General features: G+C 38.9%; 2 protein-coding genes and 1 long non-coding RNA gene across 4 annotated transcripts; 2 read left to right on the top strand and 1 right to left on the bottom strand.

The window, feature by feature from the left end:
* The first annotated feature begins 1,471 nt into the window (after positions 1 to 1,471).
* Positions 1,472 to 8,841, top strand: mavs (mitochondrial antiviral signaling protein). 2 transcript variants are annotated; one of them, XM_037746834.1, is made up of 6 exons: positions 1,556 to 1,627; positions 2,409 to 2,493; positions 3,537 to 3,659; positions 3,898 to 4,078; positions 5,111 to 5,850; positions 6,811 to 8,841. In XM_037746834.1, the coding sequence occupies exons 3-6, from the start codon at positions 3,537 to 3,539 to the stop codon at positions 7,552 to 7,554; spliced, it is 1,788 nt and encodes a 595-aa protein (XP_037602762.1). In that variant the 5' UTR covers positions 1,556 to 1,627; positions 2,409 to 2,493; the 3' UTR covers positions 7,555 to 8,841. The 2 variants fall into 2 exon arrangements, with proteins under 2 accessions (XP_037602761.1, XP_037602762.1); XM_037746833.1 differs by lacking the exon at positions 2,409 to 2,493 and having other exon boundaries at positions 1,472 to 1,627.
* Positions 8,842 to 10,521: 1,680 nt separating this feature from the next.
* On the top strand, positions 10,522 to 19,390 carry pank2 (pantothenate kinase 2). The gene is made up of 7 exons (XM_037746586.1): positions 10,522 to 10,897; positions 11,927 to 12,279; positions 12,877 to 13,130; positions 14,714 to 14,890; positions 15,493 to 15,616; positions 16,750 to 16,875; positions 16,980 to 19,390. Exons 1-7 carry the CDS (start codon positions 10,696 to 10,698, stop codon positions 17,028 to 17,030), a joined length of 1,287 nt encoding a protein of 428 aa, XP_037602514.1. The 5' UTR covers positions 10,522 to 10,695; the 3' UTR covers positions 17,031 to 19,390.
* LOC119474533 lies at positions 12,040 to 16,067 on the bottom strand. The gene is made up of 2 exons (XR_005203576.1): positions 15,761 to 16,067; positions 12,040 to 12,318 (listed from the first exon to the last, which is right to left on the bottom strand). It is a non-coding gene; the product is annotated as an uncharacterized LOC119474533 (long non-coding RNA).
* Positions 19,391 to 21,063: the final 1,673 nt, after the last annotated feature.

The raw sequence follows: 21,063 nt of genomic DNA, 5'->3' as shown, positions 1-21,063 counted from the left end.
GCAATTCAGAAGTCTGGATCCAATTTATAAGACTATAAACTCAGTTTAATATAATGCAGTGCAACAACTTGGGCCACAAACATTATCATACAATTAAAAAATAGTGTGTCTATGATTCTATTTATCCGATTTTAATGCTTTTAAATGCATGGTTTTCTTTTTATAAATTGTTTTAACGCTGTATTATGATTGCTTTACCCTTTTTGTGAAGCACCTTGAGGTTTCTCTGTATTTTAGATAAAACTAATTATTATTAATATATCATACAGTCACAACTGGATATCAGGCCTCTGCTGTGGGGCCCTGGATCCTGAGGGGGGCCAAAGACCCCCAGGTTCACTGAGCGGGAATTTGTTTGTTTAATATGACTAACTGCTTGGTAATATGCGCAGATAAATGGGAATAGAAACCTAAATGATAAACGACAGTTCCTCCATTTTTGCTGAGTCTTCTACTGTAAAATAATTTACATGTGTTTATGTTGTTGTGCTGCTGACAGTTTCTACAGGTTAAAAAGGCACTGTTACTGATTAAATGTGGATTAGTACATTTTAAAATCTGTGCTTCATACTAAAATATGTATAAACATCATGATATTAGCAGCACAAATGGGATAATATCAGCTGTGGTGGAATATAACTTTGACTTTCAAATTTACAGTATCTACAGTACAAATTTCAGGTACTTGTATTTTACTTGAGTATTTCAAATTCATGCTACTTTAAGATAAGATAAGATCATGTATTAGTCCCACAACAGGGAAATTTGCAGGATTACAGCAGCAAAGGGGGACAGTGGAAAGAACAAGAGGCATCAGTAAAAAAACAAAACAAGATCTAATAAATACGCAAGTAAACAATAACTAGACTGAGTGAGTGTTTGGGTTCATATTATTGCACATATGAATATGAAATATTGATATTTCACAGTGGTATACATTGATATTGCACATGAGTGAGTGAATGAATGAATGAATTGTTAAAGCATGATGAATAAGGGTGGGGGGCCCATACAAAGAGTAGCCTAGGGGCCCCTGACCACCTTAATCCGCCACTGACTGTAGCTGTCAAATAGTGGAATACAAAGTACAATATTTCTCTCTGAATTGAAGTGGAGTAGTGAAATAAAAAATGGCATGAAATTAACATATTCATGTACATCCCACCACTGCCTGCTTTAATGCTCCTGGGTTGCCTGTTTGTTGAATACCAGCTTTATTTTCATGTATATTTTCTATTCCATGCATAACAGTTCGTCCCCTCCCCTCTGTGTGTATGATCTGTGTTTGTGTCCATGTGAACGGATTAGGATCAGGGATTAGAGGCAGATGTAAACCAACAAGTCTATATCCAATCTAATTCTGCAGCCATCCCATCACAGCACAGCAAAGGTCACTGTTAGGGTCAAGATTAAGCACGCCCCGCCTCCTTTACAGCCGTACATTAACCCTATTGGCTCGCTCTTTGAGTGACGACGCTCTCGTCCAATAGGAATCGAGAACGCGGAGCTGGCGGAAGGGAACCTCTGCGCAGATGTGTGTGAAGAAGACAGCGCAGCTTTTTTATTGAGAGGCAGGAAAAGCTTCAGAGAGGCACTCACGACTTGCTGACGCAACAAAACACGAAAGGTAAGCACTATATTATGTGATATTAACACAGTTAAGTGTTTAAGTACATAGAATATGTGTTTTATTGAGTGTTTTGTCAAGTGTCAACTCAGGAAACAGCGGTGACATCAAGCTAGGTTGTGACGTATTTATCAATTTAAACTCACTTTTAAATGCTAGTTCATGTTTTCATATATTTACAACATATTTCAGTCATTTACAAGCAAGTAAATCGTCTTTTTTGTTTGTGTGCAGCCTGTTTTTTCTTCTTCCAAACTTGCTTAGTCAGTAGATTATCAAAAAATAGGCTTGAAAAGTATATTTAACAGTATATTTCCATATTTTACAGGCTGTTTTTAAGCCTCTGTTGTTGTTGTTTGTGTGTAAATGTGTCCCAACCTTCTTAGTCAGATGTTTAACAGCCTGTTAAGTATGTTTGACAAGTATTACACAATATATTTCCATATTTTACAGGCTCTGTTGTCCTTGTTGTTTGTGTGCAGCCCTTTTTGAAATGTGTCTCTAGATGTTTAACACAAAATATAGGCTTGAAAAGTATATTTAACAATATATTTCAACATTTTACTGGCAGTTATAGTTATAGCTGGAGCTTGATGGGTTATTTCCTCATGCCAGTATGCAACTCTAAACATATTTGCTTTCACTTCTTGTTGAATTTTCCTTATGTGGCATAATAAAGTTGATCTGATCAAGCTTGTCCTTCACTGCAAGCTTTCTGAGACTAAAATAAGACTTGAAACAGAGACTATATGAGATCTATTCTGCTTGTAATTTGACCCAGAGAGTCTTGGAAAGCCAAGGAGACAAGAAAAGGACTGCCTGTTTAGAGGTCATTCATTTGGCTCAGCTCTGCACCTCGTGTCAAGGTGCTTTTTTTTCTCTCTCACACCACCTTCCTTGTCTTGTTAATCTGCAATCCCTCATCACTTTACACTTAACATGCATGCTTGGAAATAATACACACTTCCCACATTCCTCTTAAGGCCTGCACACAACTCAGTATATCTGCATATATCTTGATATAACCATGGCCTCTGAGGGCTAATGATACAGTGAGGAAGACTTTGCTCTTTGCTTTCTGCCTCTGACATTTATTCCAGACTGCTGCAACACGTTTACACTAAACTTTAACGCACTGCTCTATTTAACGTGGGCAGTGATGACAAGATAATCTTGTGAAAACATTCCCCCTGACTAAACCTGACAACAGATTACTCCACCTGACTGTTTAGGTATAAACAAAGTAAAGGTTTAAAGATGTATTCAATACAAAAAAAGTGTGTCAAAGCTTTATATTTGACATTGAAAAACGATAGGAGTGTGTGTGTGTGTGTTTGGAGTGACAGGTTCGAGACGTTCGGGCTGCACATTTGAAGTTCAGATATTAAACTGGAGTTGATTAATCAGTTACTACTAGTCAGGGCCTGTTCACCTTCTTTGTACGCCAGACAACTTCAACCTTGAAATGAAAGAGCGGTGTCCTCCACTTTTAAAAGGGAACAAAAGGGTTGCAGGTGTGAAGATTGAGTTACATACTGTTTTTTTTTTAATGTTTCTCATAAACTGAAATGAAAAGGAAATGTTAACATTTTCCTTTTCCCCCTGAAGCTACAGGATGTCTGATCTTCACTTTCACTTTCGGTTTCATTGAGTAAAAATCCCCGAAGTGTGTCTGTGATCTTTGCAGACAATAACGATCAGATTTCCTTAATGGGTTTTCTTGGGTACTTTCCCATCTCATATGTAATAAGAGTAGAAATTGGGAATGTGGCCAAAGTGCCTTGGCAACTGAGGAAGTACTCAAAATTATACTGTACAAACCTGACGAGTGTATCGGGAGAAGAAATTATTTAAAAAAAATTGAAGTCTTCACTATCCCTGTGCTTTTGTCCACTTTCTCATTTCACAGATGTCATTTGCCAGTGAAAGGCTGTACAATGGATACTTGCGGCGGAATATGCCGAAAATTGTGAGCAAGGTGAAAGTGAGAGAGATGATGATGCATCTGCCTTGCCTGACTGCTCACGATAGGGTAAGTTTCATTAGGTACAAGGACATAGGACTATGGTTGGAGATAGTTTGAATCGTATTGGATTAATATAATGTATTGGCTCTAGTATCCAAATTTGTCGATACTACCGTACTGACCATAATGGTACCCTTTGAACAAAAAACTTCACTGGAAATCATCACTACACTAACAAGAAACTGATAAACTCATGTATGTTTTTTTCCCTATGCTTTTTTTTTTTTATGAAACCTAATTTTAGGAGAACATCGAGGCAAAAAGAGAAACGTATGGGGGCCTCGACAGCGCTATGCTTCTTCTGGACTGTCTGAGGAGGAGAGAAAACTGGCCGGAGCAGTTCATCGAAGCACTTGAGGCGTGTGAGCAGCCGACTCTAGCAGCTGAGATTAGAGCAGAATACGACGCTCTGAATGGCGTCAACAGTAAGTCTTTAACTGTGTATTATAGTGTAGAATTTAATGTAGTTTTCCCTTTTTTCACTAGAACATATTTAGCCTACTACCTCAAACTAATTCTATCAGAATATTTTTCAGGTTCCCTATGATCAAAGTAGTATGTGAGATATTCAGTATTTTACACTTAAATGAAACGGAGTTGATGTTGTTAGATTACCACACAGTGAAACCACAATTTAATTTTAGTCGTATGTGAAGAGGACCACATTATTACAGACACAAAAAAAATAAATGCAGAATAATCCAAGTGTTTGTGGCCTACCATTTGTGCTGTGGTTCTAATATCCAATATTTTCATTATTATCTCATGCACTACCTACTGGTGTAGTTTGTAGCACAGTATGCTGGACTCAGCGTTGTATATTGCAGTAATTTATTTTGGAAACAAACTGTTTGCATAAATGTTAATATATTATTCTATTTTTGGCACCTGCATGGACGGTTCACAGGCGAGCAAGTGTACGGTGTCTTACAGCTCATTTACTCAGTTGAAGCAAAACAGTGTCTCCTTGCCGTGTGACCTTCAGAGATAACTCTGTGTTGTGAGAAAGATGTGCGGGAGAATGGTGTGCTGTACATATTTTTTTGATAGCTGAAGGGTGAAAGTGCAGATGCAAAGCGTGAGAAGGAAAACTTTACTCTTTATATTTAGTTCATATTTCCCTTTCCCCATTACCTTTTAATTTTACCATTCTCTGAAATTCAAATCTATCCATAACATTCATTTTATATTCACTAATGTGTTATTATTAGTATGATTTATAAAATCATATTATATCTCGTGGCGTTTTGCATTGTTTTTCCATTAAATGTATCAGGGAATAATCTGCTGTATGTTTGCTGGTCCTGTGAACTTCCGTGCTGTTTGATGTGACATTAGAGAATCCAGTAAATGACAACTGAAGTACTGTATAGTTACAGTGTCAGCTAGTCCCTCAGGGGCTTTAGTCATATGATTCAAAATGGATTTAAATGACAACATTGTTTGCTTTGCCCTAGATTCCAACCCCGGCTCCCCTCCAACGACTGTCGTCAGGGCACACGTCCATCCAGCACCATCTGCCAGTCATCTGTCCTTCCCAGAGAATGGAGCAAACAGTCAGGCTGCTGTTGCTCCGCCAGCTGATGCATCAGCTCCTCCAGAGCCAGCTGCCCAGGTCTCACCCTCTCTGGAAATCCCTGTGCAGCCACAAGCCCCCCAGAGCTCAGCAGCTCAAGTTCCTGAGGCTGTTTCTCCACCCGAGCCTCCACAGTCGACTCAGAATGAAGTGGCACCCCGCACACCAACACCTCCTCCTTCTCCTGTCACTCAGGCGGTTACAACCCCACCTCCACAGAGGGAGATTAAGTCTCACCAGGAGCCAGTGGAAAACTCTGAATCAGACATCCAGGATGTCCCTGGTGATGATGGCGTGATCCCTGATCAGGGGAGCGCAGGAAACGGCGAGGTATTGATCAACGGTGTGGCCACTCCTCCTCCACCATCTCGTCCTGTTGTGCCGTGTGAAACGGACACTCCTTCCAGCCCAGATCGTCTCCAAACAGCAACAACCTCCACAGAGATCAGGCCACCACAGAGTCCCTCTCCAACTCCGATAAACTCAGATGTGACCGATGGATCCTCTTTCCTCACGTTGACCCCAGAGAAGCCTCCAGTCCAGGACACCACCCCTCCTGTGGTCCTAAAACCTGCTGCTGTCCTGCAGCCTGAAGAGATGTCTGAACCTCCTACTACACAGGTGAATACCAAAATATGCTAATTTTAAGACTCAGTAATAAAAAAACAAAAGATCTTGTCTCTGGTACTCACTTTATTTGTTTCGACCCTCAAACCTTCATCAGTCAAAATTAATTAAATCTCTTCATTCATGAATTTTACCTGGTGAAGGTGTGAGGACTGAACCATCATTAATAGACTACAAGTGACCAACAGTGTGAGAGATTTTTTGTTTTTGCCAATAAGACACACTGGTTAACTTTGTAGTAATTGTTACCTGTTACAACTTAGTTATAACTAAGTGTCTCCTAAAATCGATTTCATATGTTTCCCCAAATGACCCAATATTCAAAGCGCAAGTCTTGTAGCCATGTTGCTCTGCCATGTTTCGACAGTAGCCCAGAATGGACAAACGAAACACTGGCTCTAGAGAGAGACTTTCACGCTTTTATGTTACCTGAAGGCCACCGTAGTTCTCCGACACGCTTGTGAAACTGCGATAATGGTGAGCCGCAGAGTGCAAAACCGTGGTACCGCCAGCCACCGTCTGACTTCCGTTGCTCCTAAAGTAGTGTTATTATAGTAAGGATGGCCTCTGAGCGAGGCGAACGGCGTTACCATGGTCTTGCACTCGGCGGCTCACGTTACAGCAGTCTTTGAAAGGGAGGAGTGAGCGGAGGGGTACTCAGTTGGTTGCAATCTGCAACTACATCATTAGATGACACCAAATCAAATGTCGTGTTGTTTTTACCCAACAGCATAACATCTTTGAGAAGAATATACTCTTATAATGTTCAGGTTTTGTTTAACAGTACGTCTGAGAGGGATAGATTCAACTACACTTTGAGGTGGTCAGTTGTTGTGATTCTAATATCTTGTCAAGCCACATTCACGTACATGAGAAATAGACAGAATGTTAGAAATATTACACCAGCTTCCTTTTTAAAAACTAAACCTATCATGTTATAATTTTCACCTGCAGGTTGTTGAAAGCAGCCCGCAGACAGAAACTGCAGCTACAACCTCCCCTCCGCTGCCGGGTGCTGCTGGGATGGACGCCTCTCTCTGGGCTGACAGCAGTATGTGTCTGAGCAAGCCTGGCCAGCTCATCAGCATCCTCCCAGAAAATCATGACAGCCCTACCATCCCTGCACCCAGCACACCGGCGCAGCCCTACTCGGGTAATAGTGAGCGTCTGGAAATGAGCGACGCTGCAACGGACGCCGTGACCTCTGCCCACCTTCCTGCATGCTCTGCTGTCAGCTCCACCGCCGCGACTACAGCGTCAGCACTGCCATGCCAGGAGAACGGCTTCGCTCTTAACCATAACGAACCGGAGGAAAACAACTACGAGTCTCCTTGTCAGAGTTTGGAAAGGCAGGAGGTGCTGATGCACGAGGTGCATGTATCTGAGGAGCCGTCTATCCTCGACCTAGACGGCCAAAATTCAATACCACGAGCTCAAATCGTCAACGGTGAAGCAGCCAAGGAGCTCACCTCTGCGCCACCACTATCCACCAACACTGTTGAGACTGTATTGAGTGTAAACACCTCCTTCAGTGAGAACCACCACCCCTCTGAGCCTGCACCCGCTGATACTTCACCAGAGCAGGATTCAGAGAAGAAGATGGCCTCTCGCGCCCTGGCAACTAATACAAAGTACGTTCTGACCGCTGCAGGAGTGGGCGCCTGTGCACTGCTGATGGCGTGGAAGTTTAAGCATTAAGGGGATTTAATACCTTTTAAAGGGAGAGAAGATTAGGCTTTAAGGCTTTTGAAAGAGGATCTTAAGGTTATGGTGCCTTATTGTAGTCACTGGACTGGGTTGGCGTGAGGCAGCTGTTTAATAATTACCTTTAGTAATAATAGCTGACTTGCCAGACCTTTGATCATGTCATTAATTATGAGTATGTTAAGTCCGACTATGTTTTATTGTTTTATTGTTGAATGAAGTTTGCCCTAGTGAGCAAAAACCAAATCTACCCATCTTATTCTAGTTAGGGAACTTCGTGGCACTGGGTTGAGATCTCAGGTTATTTATGCACTTGCTGCAATTATGTGGTTTGTAAAGATACACCGATGCTCTGTATTAATGATAGAAATGTTTGTATGTTCACTTGTCTGATAAGCACTTTCGAGATAAGAAGGTTGGCGGTCATCCAGTGATTATTAGCGTACAAAGGACCTGAATTATATTGGATGTGGACCTTGGAAGAAAGAGTACCAGCATCACACTCTGTAAATGATGGCTAGTGCAATGTCAGTATTTATTTGTACATATATATACACAATATAGAGATATCTAATTATGTATTTTAAGAAAAACTGATGCGTCAAAAACATTCCAAAGCGCTCATAATGTCTAAAAGAATCAGTCAGCTGCGTAATTAAATTAAATACTTTACATAGTCCAGACAATTGCTCCAAAACCTTTTCCCATGGCACTTCCTGTTTCCTAACCGTGAGCCGTCATGTCAATCGCTGCATATTTAACTGGGTATTTATATGGTCATTTCTGTGGTTGTTGCTTATGTCTTTTGTTTTGATCTTTGAAAAAATTAAAAATGTAGTGTAAATAGTTTTTTATGCAATGGGATCATTTTAAAAATGCACAATTAAAAATTGGAAATGAGCAAATTTTGCTGCACTTAGCCATCCGGGTGTAAATGTTTGAGATTACATTTTATTTTTCCTTAGGTTTTGTTTTCTCCTTTAAATAGAAACAAGTTTGAGAAGTTATGTTCTGTGAGATGACATTTTATTGTAAATAGCATTGTCAATATAAGAAGTGTCAGAAAGAAAACCAACTTAAATTCAGAAAGTGTTGCACATTTTAAAAGGATATTTGAGCTGCAAAGATGCTTTGTAGATGTAAATGTATTGCCATTATGGAGCACATGTAAATTGTAATCCCAGTTTAAGGTTTATAAAAATGTTAAGGCACTGTCTCTAGCTATTTACGTGACAATCATATCAATAAACCTGAATTATAAAAATAAATGCCTTTATTGAGTGTGCATGTTGATTTCCCTGCAGAGAAACGACAAGTTTATGCCAATTTTATTTGACTTATGTCACACAGAAGAAGGGTGACCAAGCATCCTGGACAGGAATCCATTATATTATTATTTTGTAAAAAAAAAAAAAAATACGAAGAAAGAAAATGATTGAATTTTACATTAAATAAATAATTGTCATTAAAGAAAAAAATATATATCATCTCAAAAGTAAGACTGAATTGAAAAAAGTAAATAAAATATCAATAAAGAAATAAATAATAAATTAGCTACTCTGCATTACTACTGCATTTCTTTTTATGAATAACCTCAACATATTCAGTGTCATTTACAAATTGAACAATAAATAATTCTAAAGATGAGGGAGATTTATAAAGCTTGGACATATGGTATTTAATATACCAAATGGCATCAATAAGTTTGTTGTATTTTCTGATTTTTTTTTCATAATGCAAAATAACATCCTCATCTTTTGTTTGATGAGCAAAATAATCCAACAGCTTCTATCATAATGTTGTGCAATAATAATAATAATATAACAGTTGAAATGTTCAAAATCATATATATATTTTATATTTGTTTGGGATTATAAAATGGTGCTTGTTTTCATGCATACATTATGTATGCATGAAAACATGTGTGAAAAGCTCAAAGAAAAATGTGACATCAGCCTCCTTTTATAAACTGTTCTCTGATTGGCGGATTCGCTTTCTGATTGGTCCTGGCGTCCGTCAATCACTTGCTGGCCCCGCCCACTCCAGTCTTGACAGTAGTGATGGGAATTCCGGCTCTTTCTAGTGAGCCAGATCATTTGGCTCAGCTCACCAAGAAGAGCCGGCTCCCAAACGGCTCTTTGTTTTACCACTTCTGCCTTTTATAATTCAGTGAAATTTAGCGCTGTTTTGACCTATGATTAGTAATTGTGCACATATATCACTTAAATTATTCAATATAATTATACAAAACCTTATAATTTCCAGAATACCATAATTTTACATGCTGCTTCGTTTTCCAATTGTCACTCATCTTGTCTGCTATTCGCGCACCGCGCCACACAACGCCACAACGCACCGCAACGCACCTCAACGCACCTCAGCGCACTGCAGCGCACTGCACCGCACCGCATCGCACCGCGAATAAGTCCTAGCAGCTTTTGCACATATTTATGGAAATTTTATCCCTTTTCTCATTTATTGTGTCTTTTTTGTCCTGATATTTCGGTGTTTTTTTTTTTTTATATTGTTCTCGTGGCCTTCTTTTTGCTGGGTCCTGATCCCAGTAAGCCTTTGAGTACTCTTTGTCATGTTTTTGGTATGTCTGTCTCTTGTCTTTGCTCTACCTTATTGTCAATACGGATGTCATCCTCTATTTTTTAAAACAAATCTACCTACGGGTACAAATAAAGTCACCTGAACCTGAACCTGGAGCGAGCTGAGTGAAGGCAGACAGGCAGAGGAGCAGAGACTCCGTTCACACGCGAGCGCGCATATGCGAGCGCGACTGGGACACCAACCCGGGTGATTTATACGTGTAAAAAGTTACAAACAGTCCCTTTAAGTAAAGAAAAACAAAACAAAAACGGCTCTCGGACGGGAGCCGGCTCTTATCGTTCACTTAAAAAGAGCCGGCTCTTTGAACCGACTCGTTCGTGACCTTCCCATCACTACTTGACAGCGCGAGCATAAAGAGGACATGTAGCTCAGCCGTTAACGACACAGCTACTTAGCTTAGCTTAGCTAATTAGCTGCCTCATTGTCCAACATCATAAATCATCGACGTCCAATAGTTTTATTATTTATTTATAATAAACCGCAGCGTCTATATGTAGCGAATTAACTCATTTATTTTCAATGGCGTTCAATGGCCACCAACGCGACGATGAAGGTATCGACGAAGACGAAACGCCCACGAAGCAGCCGCGCTCCGACAGCAAGGAGGAGATGATGCCCAACAATGAGGCAGCCGCGGCCGCAGGAAAAGCAACATCCGACCGGCGGAGCTCCAACTCGACGTCGAGGCGTCGGAGCGACTCGGTGAAGAAAACAAGGCCGCGTAGGTGTAAACCGTTATACTAGCAATGGGCTGAGGGTATTTACTGGGAAACACAAACGTTTGCATGTACAGTTGTATACATATTTGCATGTGCAGTTAAATACATATTTGCATGTGCAGTTAAATACATATTTGCATGTGCAGTTAAATACATATTTGCATGTGCAGTTATATAAATATTTGCATGTGCAGTTATATACATATGAAAAGGCGTTCCCACACAAAAGATAGGCAGTGGAAATACATATCTTGCAAAGAATAGCATATAATAGGTGGCATAAATTCATCTAAATAAATTGTAAATGTGTGCATAATGTGCTGGGATGATGCAAAAACTGACTAAATCATGTTGGTGTTGGTATTACAGTGTAATATCAGTGAGATGTAATGGCAGTAAATAGACAGGATCTGTTTTGCAACAAGATGGCGTTCATCGTACACACTGTACTTCTGCCTCTGAGGATGAAGCTGCAACATTGAGACATCAGCTCTGTTTGTCCTCTCTGTCACTAAGCATTCAAACAATAATATTTATATTACATATACTATAAATGTTATTGTTTAGTCAGAGAACACTTTATAAAAGGAGGCTGATGTCACATTTTTCTTTGAGCTTTTCACATAAAAAATATAATGTATGCATGAAAACAAGCACCATTTTATAACCCCAAACAAATGTACATTACATATATATATATAATTTTGAACATTTTAACTGTAATATTATTATTATTATTGCACAACATTATGATAGAAGCTGTTGGATTATTTTGCTCATCAAACAAAAGATGAGGGTGTTATTTTGCATTATGAAAACAAGAATCAGAAAATACAATTATTGCTATTTGGTAAATTAAATACCATTATGTTCAAGCTTTATAAATCTCCCCCATCTTTAGAATTATATATTGTTCAATTTGTAAATTACACTGAATATGTAGAGGTTATTAATAAAAAGAAATGTTAAAAAAAATAAAAAAATATTGGTGAGTGATTTTTTTTTTTCATTTATTATCTCACATAATGCAGCATTTCCCTGGTTTGGGATGGACATTGGAGGCACTCTGGTGAAGCTGGTGTACTTTGAGCCCAAAGACATCACAGCAGAGGAGGAGCAGGAAGAGGTGGAGAACCTGAAGAGCATCCGGCGCTACCTCACCTCCAACACCGCCTATGGTAAAACGGGCATCAGGGACGTGCACCTGGAGCTGCAGGACCTGACGCTGTGCGGCAGGACGGGCAACCTGCACTTCATCCGCTTCCCCACGCATGACCTGCCGGCCTTCCTGCAGATGGGCCGCAACAAGCATTTCTCCAGCCTCCACACCACCCTCTGCGCCACAGGAGGGGGGGCGTACAAGTTTGAGTCTGATTTCCGCACGGTGGGTCTGCAGTTGTTCTCCTCTGTTTGCTTTTACAGGCTGGACAGTGAAGATTGACAGGAAGGGAAAGAGGAGACAGAATTGGGAAGTATGACATATTTATAGCATGTGATGTGAATTCATGTAGTCTTAACAGTGATGGAGAGCACCTGAAATCCACATTTAAAGATGTAACAATAGCCAGTGGATACAAGGACAAGAAGGGTATGCATGTCCTCATGCAATTGGCAAGAAATCAAAGCAAATTTTAAAAAAAAAAATCATTCTTGACCATGATAAAATATCAATTAATTAATCTGGAGGAATTAAACAGTGACTACAATGAGAAAAATTGTGATTGTTGCATTAAAGGTCCCATCTTATCAAACTGTGGGATGTACAATTGCACAATTACCTCCTAATATAGGCAACATCTGTTTGAGATCTTTTTCTTTCTTTCTGGCGAGACGTATTCAATAGAATTGTAGTGAAGGTTCCTGTTTTCTTACCCCCCCTTTGCTTTCCCCCCTCCCCCAGTTTCCCGCCTCTGTATTCTCATGACCACATCCCTTTAGTGATGTTATCCATGTTCTCTTGTTTCCTCTCACCAAAAAAAAGATGGCGGACCTGCAGCTTCACAAGCTGGATGAGCTGGACTGTTTGATTCGGGGGGTGTTGTACATCGACTCGGTGGTGTCCCGCGGACCCTCAGAGTGTTACTACTTTGAAAACCCCACTGATCCAGATCGCTGCGTCCAGAAGCCCTACACACTGAAGAACCCCTATCCTCTGCTGCTGGTCAACATAGGCTCTGGGGTCAGCATCCTGGCCGTCTACTCTGAGAGCAACTACAAACGAGTTACAGGGACCAGGTAATTATCAGGGATGGAGATTTACTGTGAACTCGCCATGTTGGCTGGTGGATATTAGTCATATAATGGAATTGTTTACATTAGATGCTTATGTAGCCCCTCAATGGAAATCCACGAGGCCTGCTGCAGTTTGCTTTAAGTAGGCTGCCCCCATTTAAACTAAATATAATTAATTTAGAACACAGCCTTCCATACAGTGGGCTACCTCCGGGTCTGAAAAGTGAAGCCAATGCTGAAGTGCCTTAAACTGTCATTCTTTCTAACAGCCAGCAGGGGGCGACTCCTCTGGTTGCAAAAAGAAGTCTGATTGTATAGAAGTCTATGAGAAAATGAGCCTACTTCTCACTTGATTTATTACCTCAGTAAACATTGTAAACATGAGTTTATGTTCTCAATCACTAGTTTAAAGTGTTCTTCAATACAGCATGATGTTCATTTAGTAAATTATGGACCCATTTAGAGTCAAATAGACCATAAAGCAGGGTATGCTTTAGGACGTAGCTACCTTGTGATTGACAGGTCTGGGGGTTGTCCGCGTTTTTGTCTAAGTACTATAACTCTTTCACAGTGTGTTTTCAGTTCATTAAAGACAACTGTAACACTTTGGAAGCCTAAAAATGTCTTATTCAGCATTTGGTGTACTTAGCTCCACCTTCATGTCACCTCTGGTTGCAAAAAAAACAAGATGGCAACGGCCAAAATGCCAAACTCGAGGCTTCAAAGCAGCACTCCACAAACCAATGGGTGACGTCACGGTGACTACGTCCACTTCTTATATACAGTCTATGCCTCTATATTATGTATTATTTTGCTTAAAGGTGGGGCCCATAGGGAGTACAGGGGCTGCAGGGGCGTACTTTAAGACACGCTCGATTATAAGTGATTTTCAAGTCAATTACCACATTTGATTTAATTTATGATCATGATGAAAGATAAAGTAGTAAAGCTGCCATTTGGAGGACAAAGCATATTCTACAGTTTTAGAATGAGTAAAAGAAAACAACAAAACTTTTGTTTTGCGTATCACTGGACCCAAAACAGAACAGAAACAGAAAACATGTAAGGTGACACTAGCGAACCACACGCAGGCTGATACCAGGTTACAGTGATGCAGGCGGGTGTATTCCAGTCAACTGGGTGGCCTGCTTGCCTTGGTGTGAAAAGTAGCAGCATTTTTTTTAACTCTGCTACCGAACCACTTCCCTTACTCAACTGTTTGCTTGTGCAGAATAGTTCTTTGTTAGTTTGATTTGGGTTTAAAGTTTGAAATACGTCAGTTGAACTGACAGTTTTCCTCCTACTTCTCTCTCCACTGGTTTGTTTTCACATGTGGTTTCTCTGTCTGGTGGCTTAGAAAGGGACTCATGAACGCTTACTTCTCCCTCGACATAATGGCCCTTTGTGCTGAGAGAAAAACATGAAGTGTTTTTGAATTTGGAGGCTATAATGTACATAAACTTATTTTTTAGGTGGTCAATATTACTTTTGGCAGACATTTCTCTTTGCCCTTAATTTTAGACTGATGTGTTTACATTTCTAGAATATTAATAGTTTATATATCATCTCTTCCTGTGTGTTTACAGCCTCGGTGGTGGGACCTTCCTGGGCCTGTGTTGCCTGCTGACGGGCTGCTCTACTTTCGAGGAAGCTCTAGAAATGGCTTCTGAAGGGGAGAGCACCCGAGTGGACAAGCTGGTTCGGGACATCTATGGAGGAGACTATGAGAGGTTTGGGTTGCCGGGCTTTGCTGTAGCTTCAAGGTGCGTTGGTGGATTCCAGCATGAACACAGTCCCAGCTTTAATGAAACGGGGAACCAGGACAGTTAAAGCTAAATTTACTCCGGTTCCTATCCCAGGGTGAAAAAAAGAAGCCTTAATTTTAATTCAATGTCTTATGAGCAAGATGTTTTCATCCACAGATAGGGCCTCACACTCAACTTGCTGTTTTTAAATCTAATCTTAAGACTCATCTGTTCCTCACAGCTTTCCCCTAGGCTTTTTAATAACTGCTATAATTTTATAGTCATTTTATTCACTCTTAACTTGGGTCTTAAAATATTATGTCTATGATTATATTTATCCTATATTAACACTTTTATCGCATGCTTTCTTTATGTGTAAATTGTTTTAACGCTGTATTATGATTGTTTTACCCTTTGTGTGAAGCACCTTAAGATTTCTCTATATTTATTATTATTATTATAATATCCAGTGAATACCAACATCTGTCCACCACTTTCAATATGTGTAATTTCCAAGAATTTGGTCTGAATCTTGCTTTCAGGTTTGGCTGTTTGATGCATAACATTGCTGAATTTTAAGTGTTTGTTCATCTAATATGACTCATGTTTTGATTCGATAGTTTTGGCAACATGATGTCCAAAGAGAAGAGGGAGTCGGTGTCCAAAGAGGACCTGGCCAGGGCAACACTGGTCACCATCACCAATAACATTGGCTCCATCACAAGGATGTGTGCTCTCAACGAGGTTAGTAACAGGAGTATTTTATTGGCATCTGTGTTTTACTGGCAAAAACAATCCAAGGTTGATGGATGGATGTCAAGATACAATTGTGAGAAAAGAGTCTGAATTCAACACTTGTGTTATGAAAGACATTTTAAAAAGACTTACTTTAGATGAACCTGTCATGTGGAGAAATCCGTCGCCCTCCGGTGTCCCCGCTGGTCGTTTCCTCTTTGCGTTCAGCCTCTTTACGGTGCTGCCTTGTGCCGTCTTGATCAAGCAGCATTGTACAGGGCTATGAAGGCGTAGAGGAGGTACGCTGCATTATCCACGTGTCTTTCAACGCCCAAAGGAGAAAGCGTCCAACTCAAAAAAACAATTAAAAACACAAACCAGCAATAATAAATGAGATGTGTTTTTTAATTTAGCAGTCAGTGTAGCAGGTTTCAAATACACATCCTTTAATCAAATTTATTATTTACTATACATAGTATAGTGTTTATTGTGTTAAGTGTAAAAACAATAGATGTGGAACAAAATGGTTTACAGGTGAGCTAAAAATGCAGTTAGATAATTAAAAGGAATAAAAAGTGAAAATGTAAACATATTGAGAGAAATACATTGAATAATATAGATAGACAGAACAGTTTTTTGTCGCAAGGATTTATTAGTTTAGTTGAAGAGTATTATTTACTGCTTTATTTGGGTAAGATGCTTTTTTATGGCTTCCACTACTGTAACTACTACTACTATTACTAGTTGTGACATAACGGTAATACGTGATATAATTTAATATCATATACAAACTAATAAATATCATTACAAATAAGTAATTTCAGTATTGGGAATCTGGTGTGTGGATTTATTTTATTCATTCATTTATTTATATTTATTTTTTAAAATATTTTTTATTTATTTAAAAAATGTAATTCATTATTTTTTAGACATATTCTTTATTTCTTTATTCTTTAATTATAATAATTTTGTTCTCCTCGTTTTATAGTACTTTGTCTTTCAATTTACAGTTATTATCTGTTATTATATTACATATTACTTTTTTATGGTTTAGGTTGTAGTCATTTTTCTTAAGTAAACAATAAAAAGCATGATTCAAAAGACAAAAAGTAATATTATCCCTGTTCTCTTTCATCACTAAGAACATAGAGCGAGTGGTGTTTGTGGGTAACTTCCTGAGAGTGAACACGCTCTCCATGAAGCTGTTGGCCTACGCCATGGACTACTGGTCTAAAGGACAACTCAAGGCGCTCTTCCTCCAGCATGAGGTAAATAACTCAAACAATGATTGACCTCAGAGACCAAAACTGTAGTTTTGTGCTTTGATGGGCTCAACGATTTCTAACTCAACGTTATTCTCTGTTTATTTTAGGGCTACTTTGGAGCGGTTGGAGCCCTGTTAGAGCTTCTACATCCGTCCTAAACTGTCCAAACTACATCCAAAGAAGTACTTGTCAATCTGCTGCAAACACCATTAGCACTTTACACTGTCCAGAATAAATTCCACAGTGGGATGTTGTGTCGGCCACCAGCCAGTTACTGGTAAATTTTGGTTGTGGCAGGCAAACTGTCAAACATTTGGAGGTCCTATTATATTTTCAGAAGTCAAGCTGGTGAAAGTAGCTTCTAAATTGTGATTCACATCTGAGGTCGTGGTCAATGGATAGAAGTCTGTTTCCTGCCCTGACCAAAGTTGTATGCAGCAAAGTCATTGCAGGACTTTGCAGAAACGAGCCAGATTGGTCTGAAACATCTCATGGAAATTCACCACGGTTGCCTGAAATACTTGGGTTAAAAAGTACTCGACATCCCATAGTCTCGCACTTACCCCTCAGTGGGGTATCAGGTCCTGGGGCTAATATTTGTAAGTACTTTTTAAGGTTTATTTTATCCTACTTTGGTACCAGGTGGATGGTTAGACTATAGTGTACGAGTTTATATGATGGGTGGTAGAATTTTAAGACAATCACAGGATAGATTTTAAGTGTCATTCTTTATTTCCTGAAGACAATGTTAAAGGCAGGGTGGGCAATATTGAGAAACTATCAAGAGTACACTAGCTTTTTTTTTTTTTAAATGATCCAACCTAAAAACCCAGCCCAGTGTTGCCGACTCTTTTCCTTTGAAAGTAGCGAGAAGCACTAGATCCAAAAGTCCCTAAATCTAACGAGAAAGTCACCTAGTCGGCAGCTCGACAACTCTGCCTTAAATTAACTGTTGGTCTTTAAAATGTCAGAAAATAGCTGACTTAAGTTTCCAGAGCCAAAGATAACTTATTTAAAATGCTTGTTTTGTCCAAATAATAATTCTAAATCCAAAGAAATTAAAGTTTCTATCATATGAGACAAAGAAATGTAAGAAATCTTCATATTTGAGAAGCTGGAACCAGGAAATTTTTGCAATTACCATGTTGCAGATTAATTTTCTGTTGACTAATCCTTTCAGTTCTACATACCTAGTTCTAAATAACAACATACTGGTAATCAAACAACACTGGTTAATCTTGTAAAAGTCATGGATGATATCTTGAGACTTAAGATGATTGAACTCTAAACAAACACTAAAATTGAATGTCTTCACTAACGCAGCTGATTATTTTCTTATGCTGTAACATGAATGTCAGGCAAGATATTGTCATTGTGATAGTACTCCCATCCATCTGGTACTCTTAGTAAGCTGAAACAATTAAGCACTGGGAATCATTTACAACCACTTATTATTAGTCTTTTATCATCCTAGAGCATTACTCATCGTCACCATTGGACTTTAAATGAGGGTGTGAATGAAACGAGTAGGTTTTATTGACTCACATTTAAACTTTCATTTCAGCACAAGAGGTCACCATTTCATCAGACTTATTCTTTAATGGAGACATTAACTGTTACTTCTAGAGTTTACGAACCCAAGTGTTTACTCCAAGCTGTTTTTTTGCAACAGTGCTGGTATCAGAAAATATAGACAATCAGTTTGGGGTTAGTGAGAGCGGACTGTAAAGTATGATTTGATCAATTTAAGTCCCTTTCTGACCCCTGCCCTGCTGAAGTGCCCTTGAGCCACTGTATCCCTCTATTTGTAGAGGGAAATCCGAGCAAGTGAAAATTGAGGTAAAATTAGGGCATTGTATCCCTGAATTTTCCCCAGATTTAATAAAAAAGTTATTTTAATGCAGAAACTTGATGCATCCCTCCAATGGAGGTTTTAGGTCCTGTGACCCCCAAACCATTTTTGTCTTGTTCAGCATCTATGTACTTAAATATTGTTTTGAATTAAATGTACATCTTTTTGTTTTTTAGTGAGGTAGACAAATGTTCAACTTTGTGTCTCTGATGTGTGTGTTATCAGTAAGTTGTTCCATTATTTCATTTATTGCTTACCCGTCCCATTTTAATGTCATCTGTTTGTTCAGTTATCGATCCATCGATGGATTACAGGGACCATAATGAATCCTCAACTACCTAATGAAGAGATTTGTCTCCCAACATAGTTGTAAACTCAGTGGACACAGTTCTTCAGTTACTAGATATAAATGTATCTGAAAGTTGTATACGCAGTAAGTTGATTTTAAATGAAGTGCCTGTCATGTTTTTGTATAGAATACAATAATGTGTTCAGCAGTGTGATTTAAAATGAGACTAACTGGTCTGTAATTCTATACAATAGGCGTCCTTCTGTTGTTTGCTTGTAACGTTACACTGCAAAGAAACCTTTGTACTGTTTTTGTAATAGTCATTACAAATTTCTTATTGCGTTGTCCCTAAGTACAAACTTTTCATATCTTTATGACAACTTGTGGTGTTTTTATTTATTCTTTCTTTCTTATCTTTGGACAGAGCCAGGCTAGCTGTGTTTCTGTGTGTTTACACTCTTTAAGATAAACGGCTGCTTGATGTAGCTTTACTTCATGTTTACCCAGTGGGGGAATAGGTATTCATATCTTTTACTTAAGTAAAATAAGCAATACCACAGTGTGGAAGACAGGTATTTTGTTACAAGTAAGTCTTGCATTCAAAATTTAAAAGTACGAAAGTATTGGCATCAAAATACACTTATAAAGTACATTAAATAAAAGTACTCATTAACCGATGCAGAATGGGCAATTACTTAATAATACATTTTATTGAATTCTAATTATTGATGCATTAATATGTACATTACTTTAATGTTGCAGCTTGTAAATGGTATTTTTATTATAGTGCCAGGTAGTAGTCTAATCTTTTTCCGTAATAATACATCATCATTTAATTACATTTTGTATTATTAATCTGAACCTACAGAGTAACTAGCTAAAGGTATCAAATAGATGTAGTGGAGTAAGTAAGTAGGCTACAATATTTGCCTCCACGTAATGGGAGTAGAAGTATAAAGTAGAAAATGGAAATACTCAAGTAAAGTAGGCTATAAGTACCTCAAAATTATACTCGAGTACTGTTTAGTTACTGTGTTTACCATACAGACGTAGCATCTCATTCAAGGGTGAAGACAAACTGAATGCATAGAGATGAAACTCCGGTGTCTTTTTGACAACAGCAGCTTCCGCCATTTTGGACTGAAAACAATTATTATAATTATAATATATTTATTGTTTAACATAGGCCATTTCGGTAGAATATGACAATAAAAGAAAAATAATTTTGTTTAACATTTTTACGGCCCTTTTTAAACGGCCGTTTTACTTCCGTCCGGTAGTCGCTTTCTGTCCAAAATGAAAGAAGCGTAGCTCTGCTGCTGGGCGCTGATTTTGCAATGAAACCACGAACAACTGACTTTAAAATCTTGTCAATATACGTTCTTTGAGGAAGGCGAAGCGTAGTTTGCCCCCATTCATTTTCTATGGGACATGAGCGAATCAATTGCTTCTGATTGCCAGGCGACACGGGAATTAGTGATGTGTCGTGTCGAACGAGCCGGTTCAAAGAGCCGGCTCTTTTCAGAATCAGAATCAGAATCAGAATGGTATTTATTGCCAGGTGTAAGAGGTATACACTAGGAATTTTCTTTGGCTTTGTTGGTGCAAGTCAAACAGTATAATAAAAAAAAGAATAGATAAAAACGTAGAATAAAATAAGAATAAAATGTACAATTTACAAATTTACTTTAAGTGAACGATAAGAGCCGGCTCTTTTTTTTTCTTTTCTTTTTTCTATAATTAATTCAAGGCAGAATGACAGGGTGATCTTCTCCATGCCACGGGCACTCCATGCACTGACTGTGACTGAATATTGTGTTATTGACGTCCGTGCGACCAATCGGGATGACAGACCATCAAGCAGGGAGGGGCGGGAGTGCGCGGCGCGCTGACGGTCTACCGGTACAGAGCAGGAGGGAGAGGAGGAGAGAGAGGAGGAGTACGGTGCGCGAATAGCAGACAAGATGAGTGAGAGTCGGAAACGAAGCAGCATGTAAAATGATGATATTCTGGAAATTATAAGGTTTAGTATAATTATATTGAATAATCT

The sequence above is a fragment of the Sebastes umbrosus genome, chromosome 16 (assembly GCF_015220745.1).
Source record: "Sebastes umbrosus isolate fSebUmb1 chromosome 16, fSebUmb1.pri, whole genome shotgun sequence".
NCBI classification, from domain to species: Eukaryota; Metazoa; Chordata; class Actinopteri; order Perciformes; family Sebastidae; genus Sebastes; species Sebastes umbrosus.
Note: the sequence above shows the minus strand (reverse complement) of the source record. Positions and strands in the feature narration are given on the sequence as shown.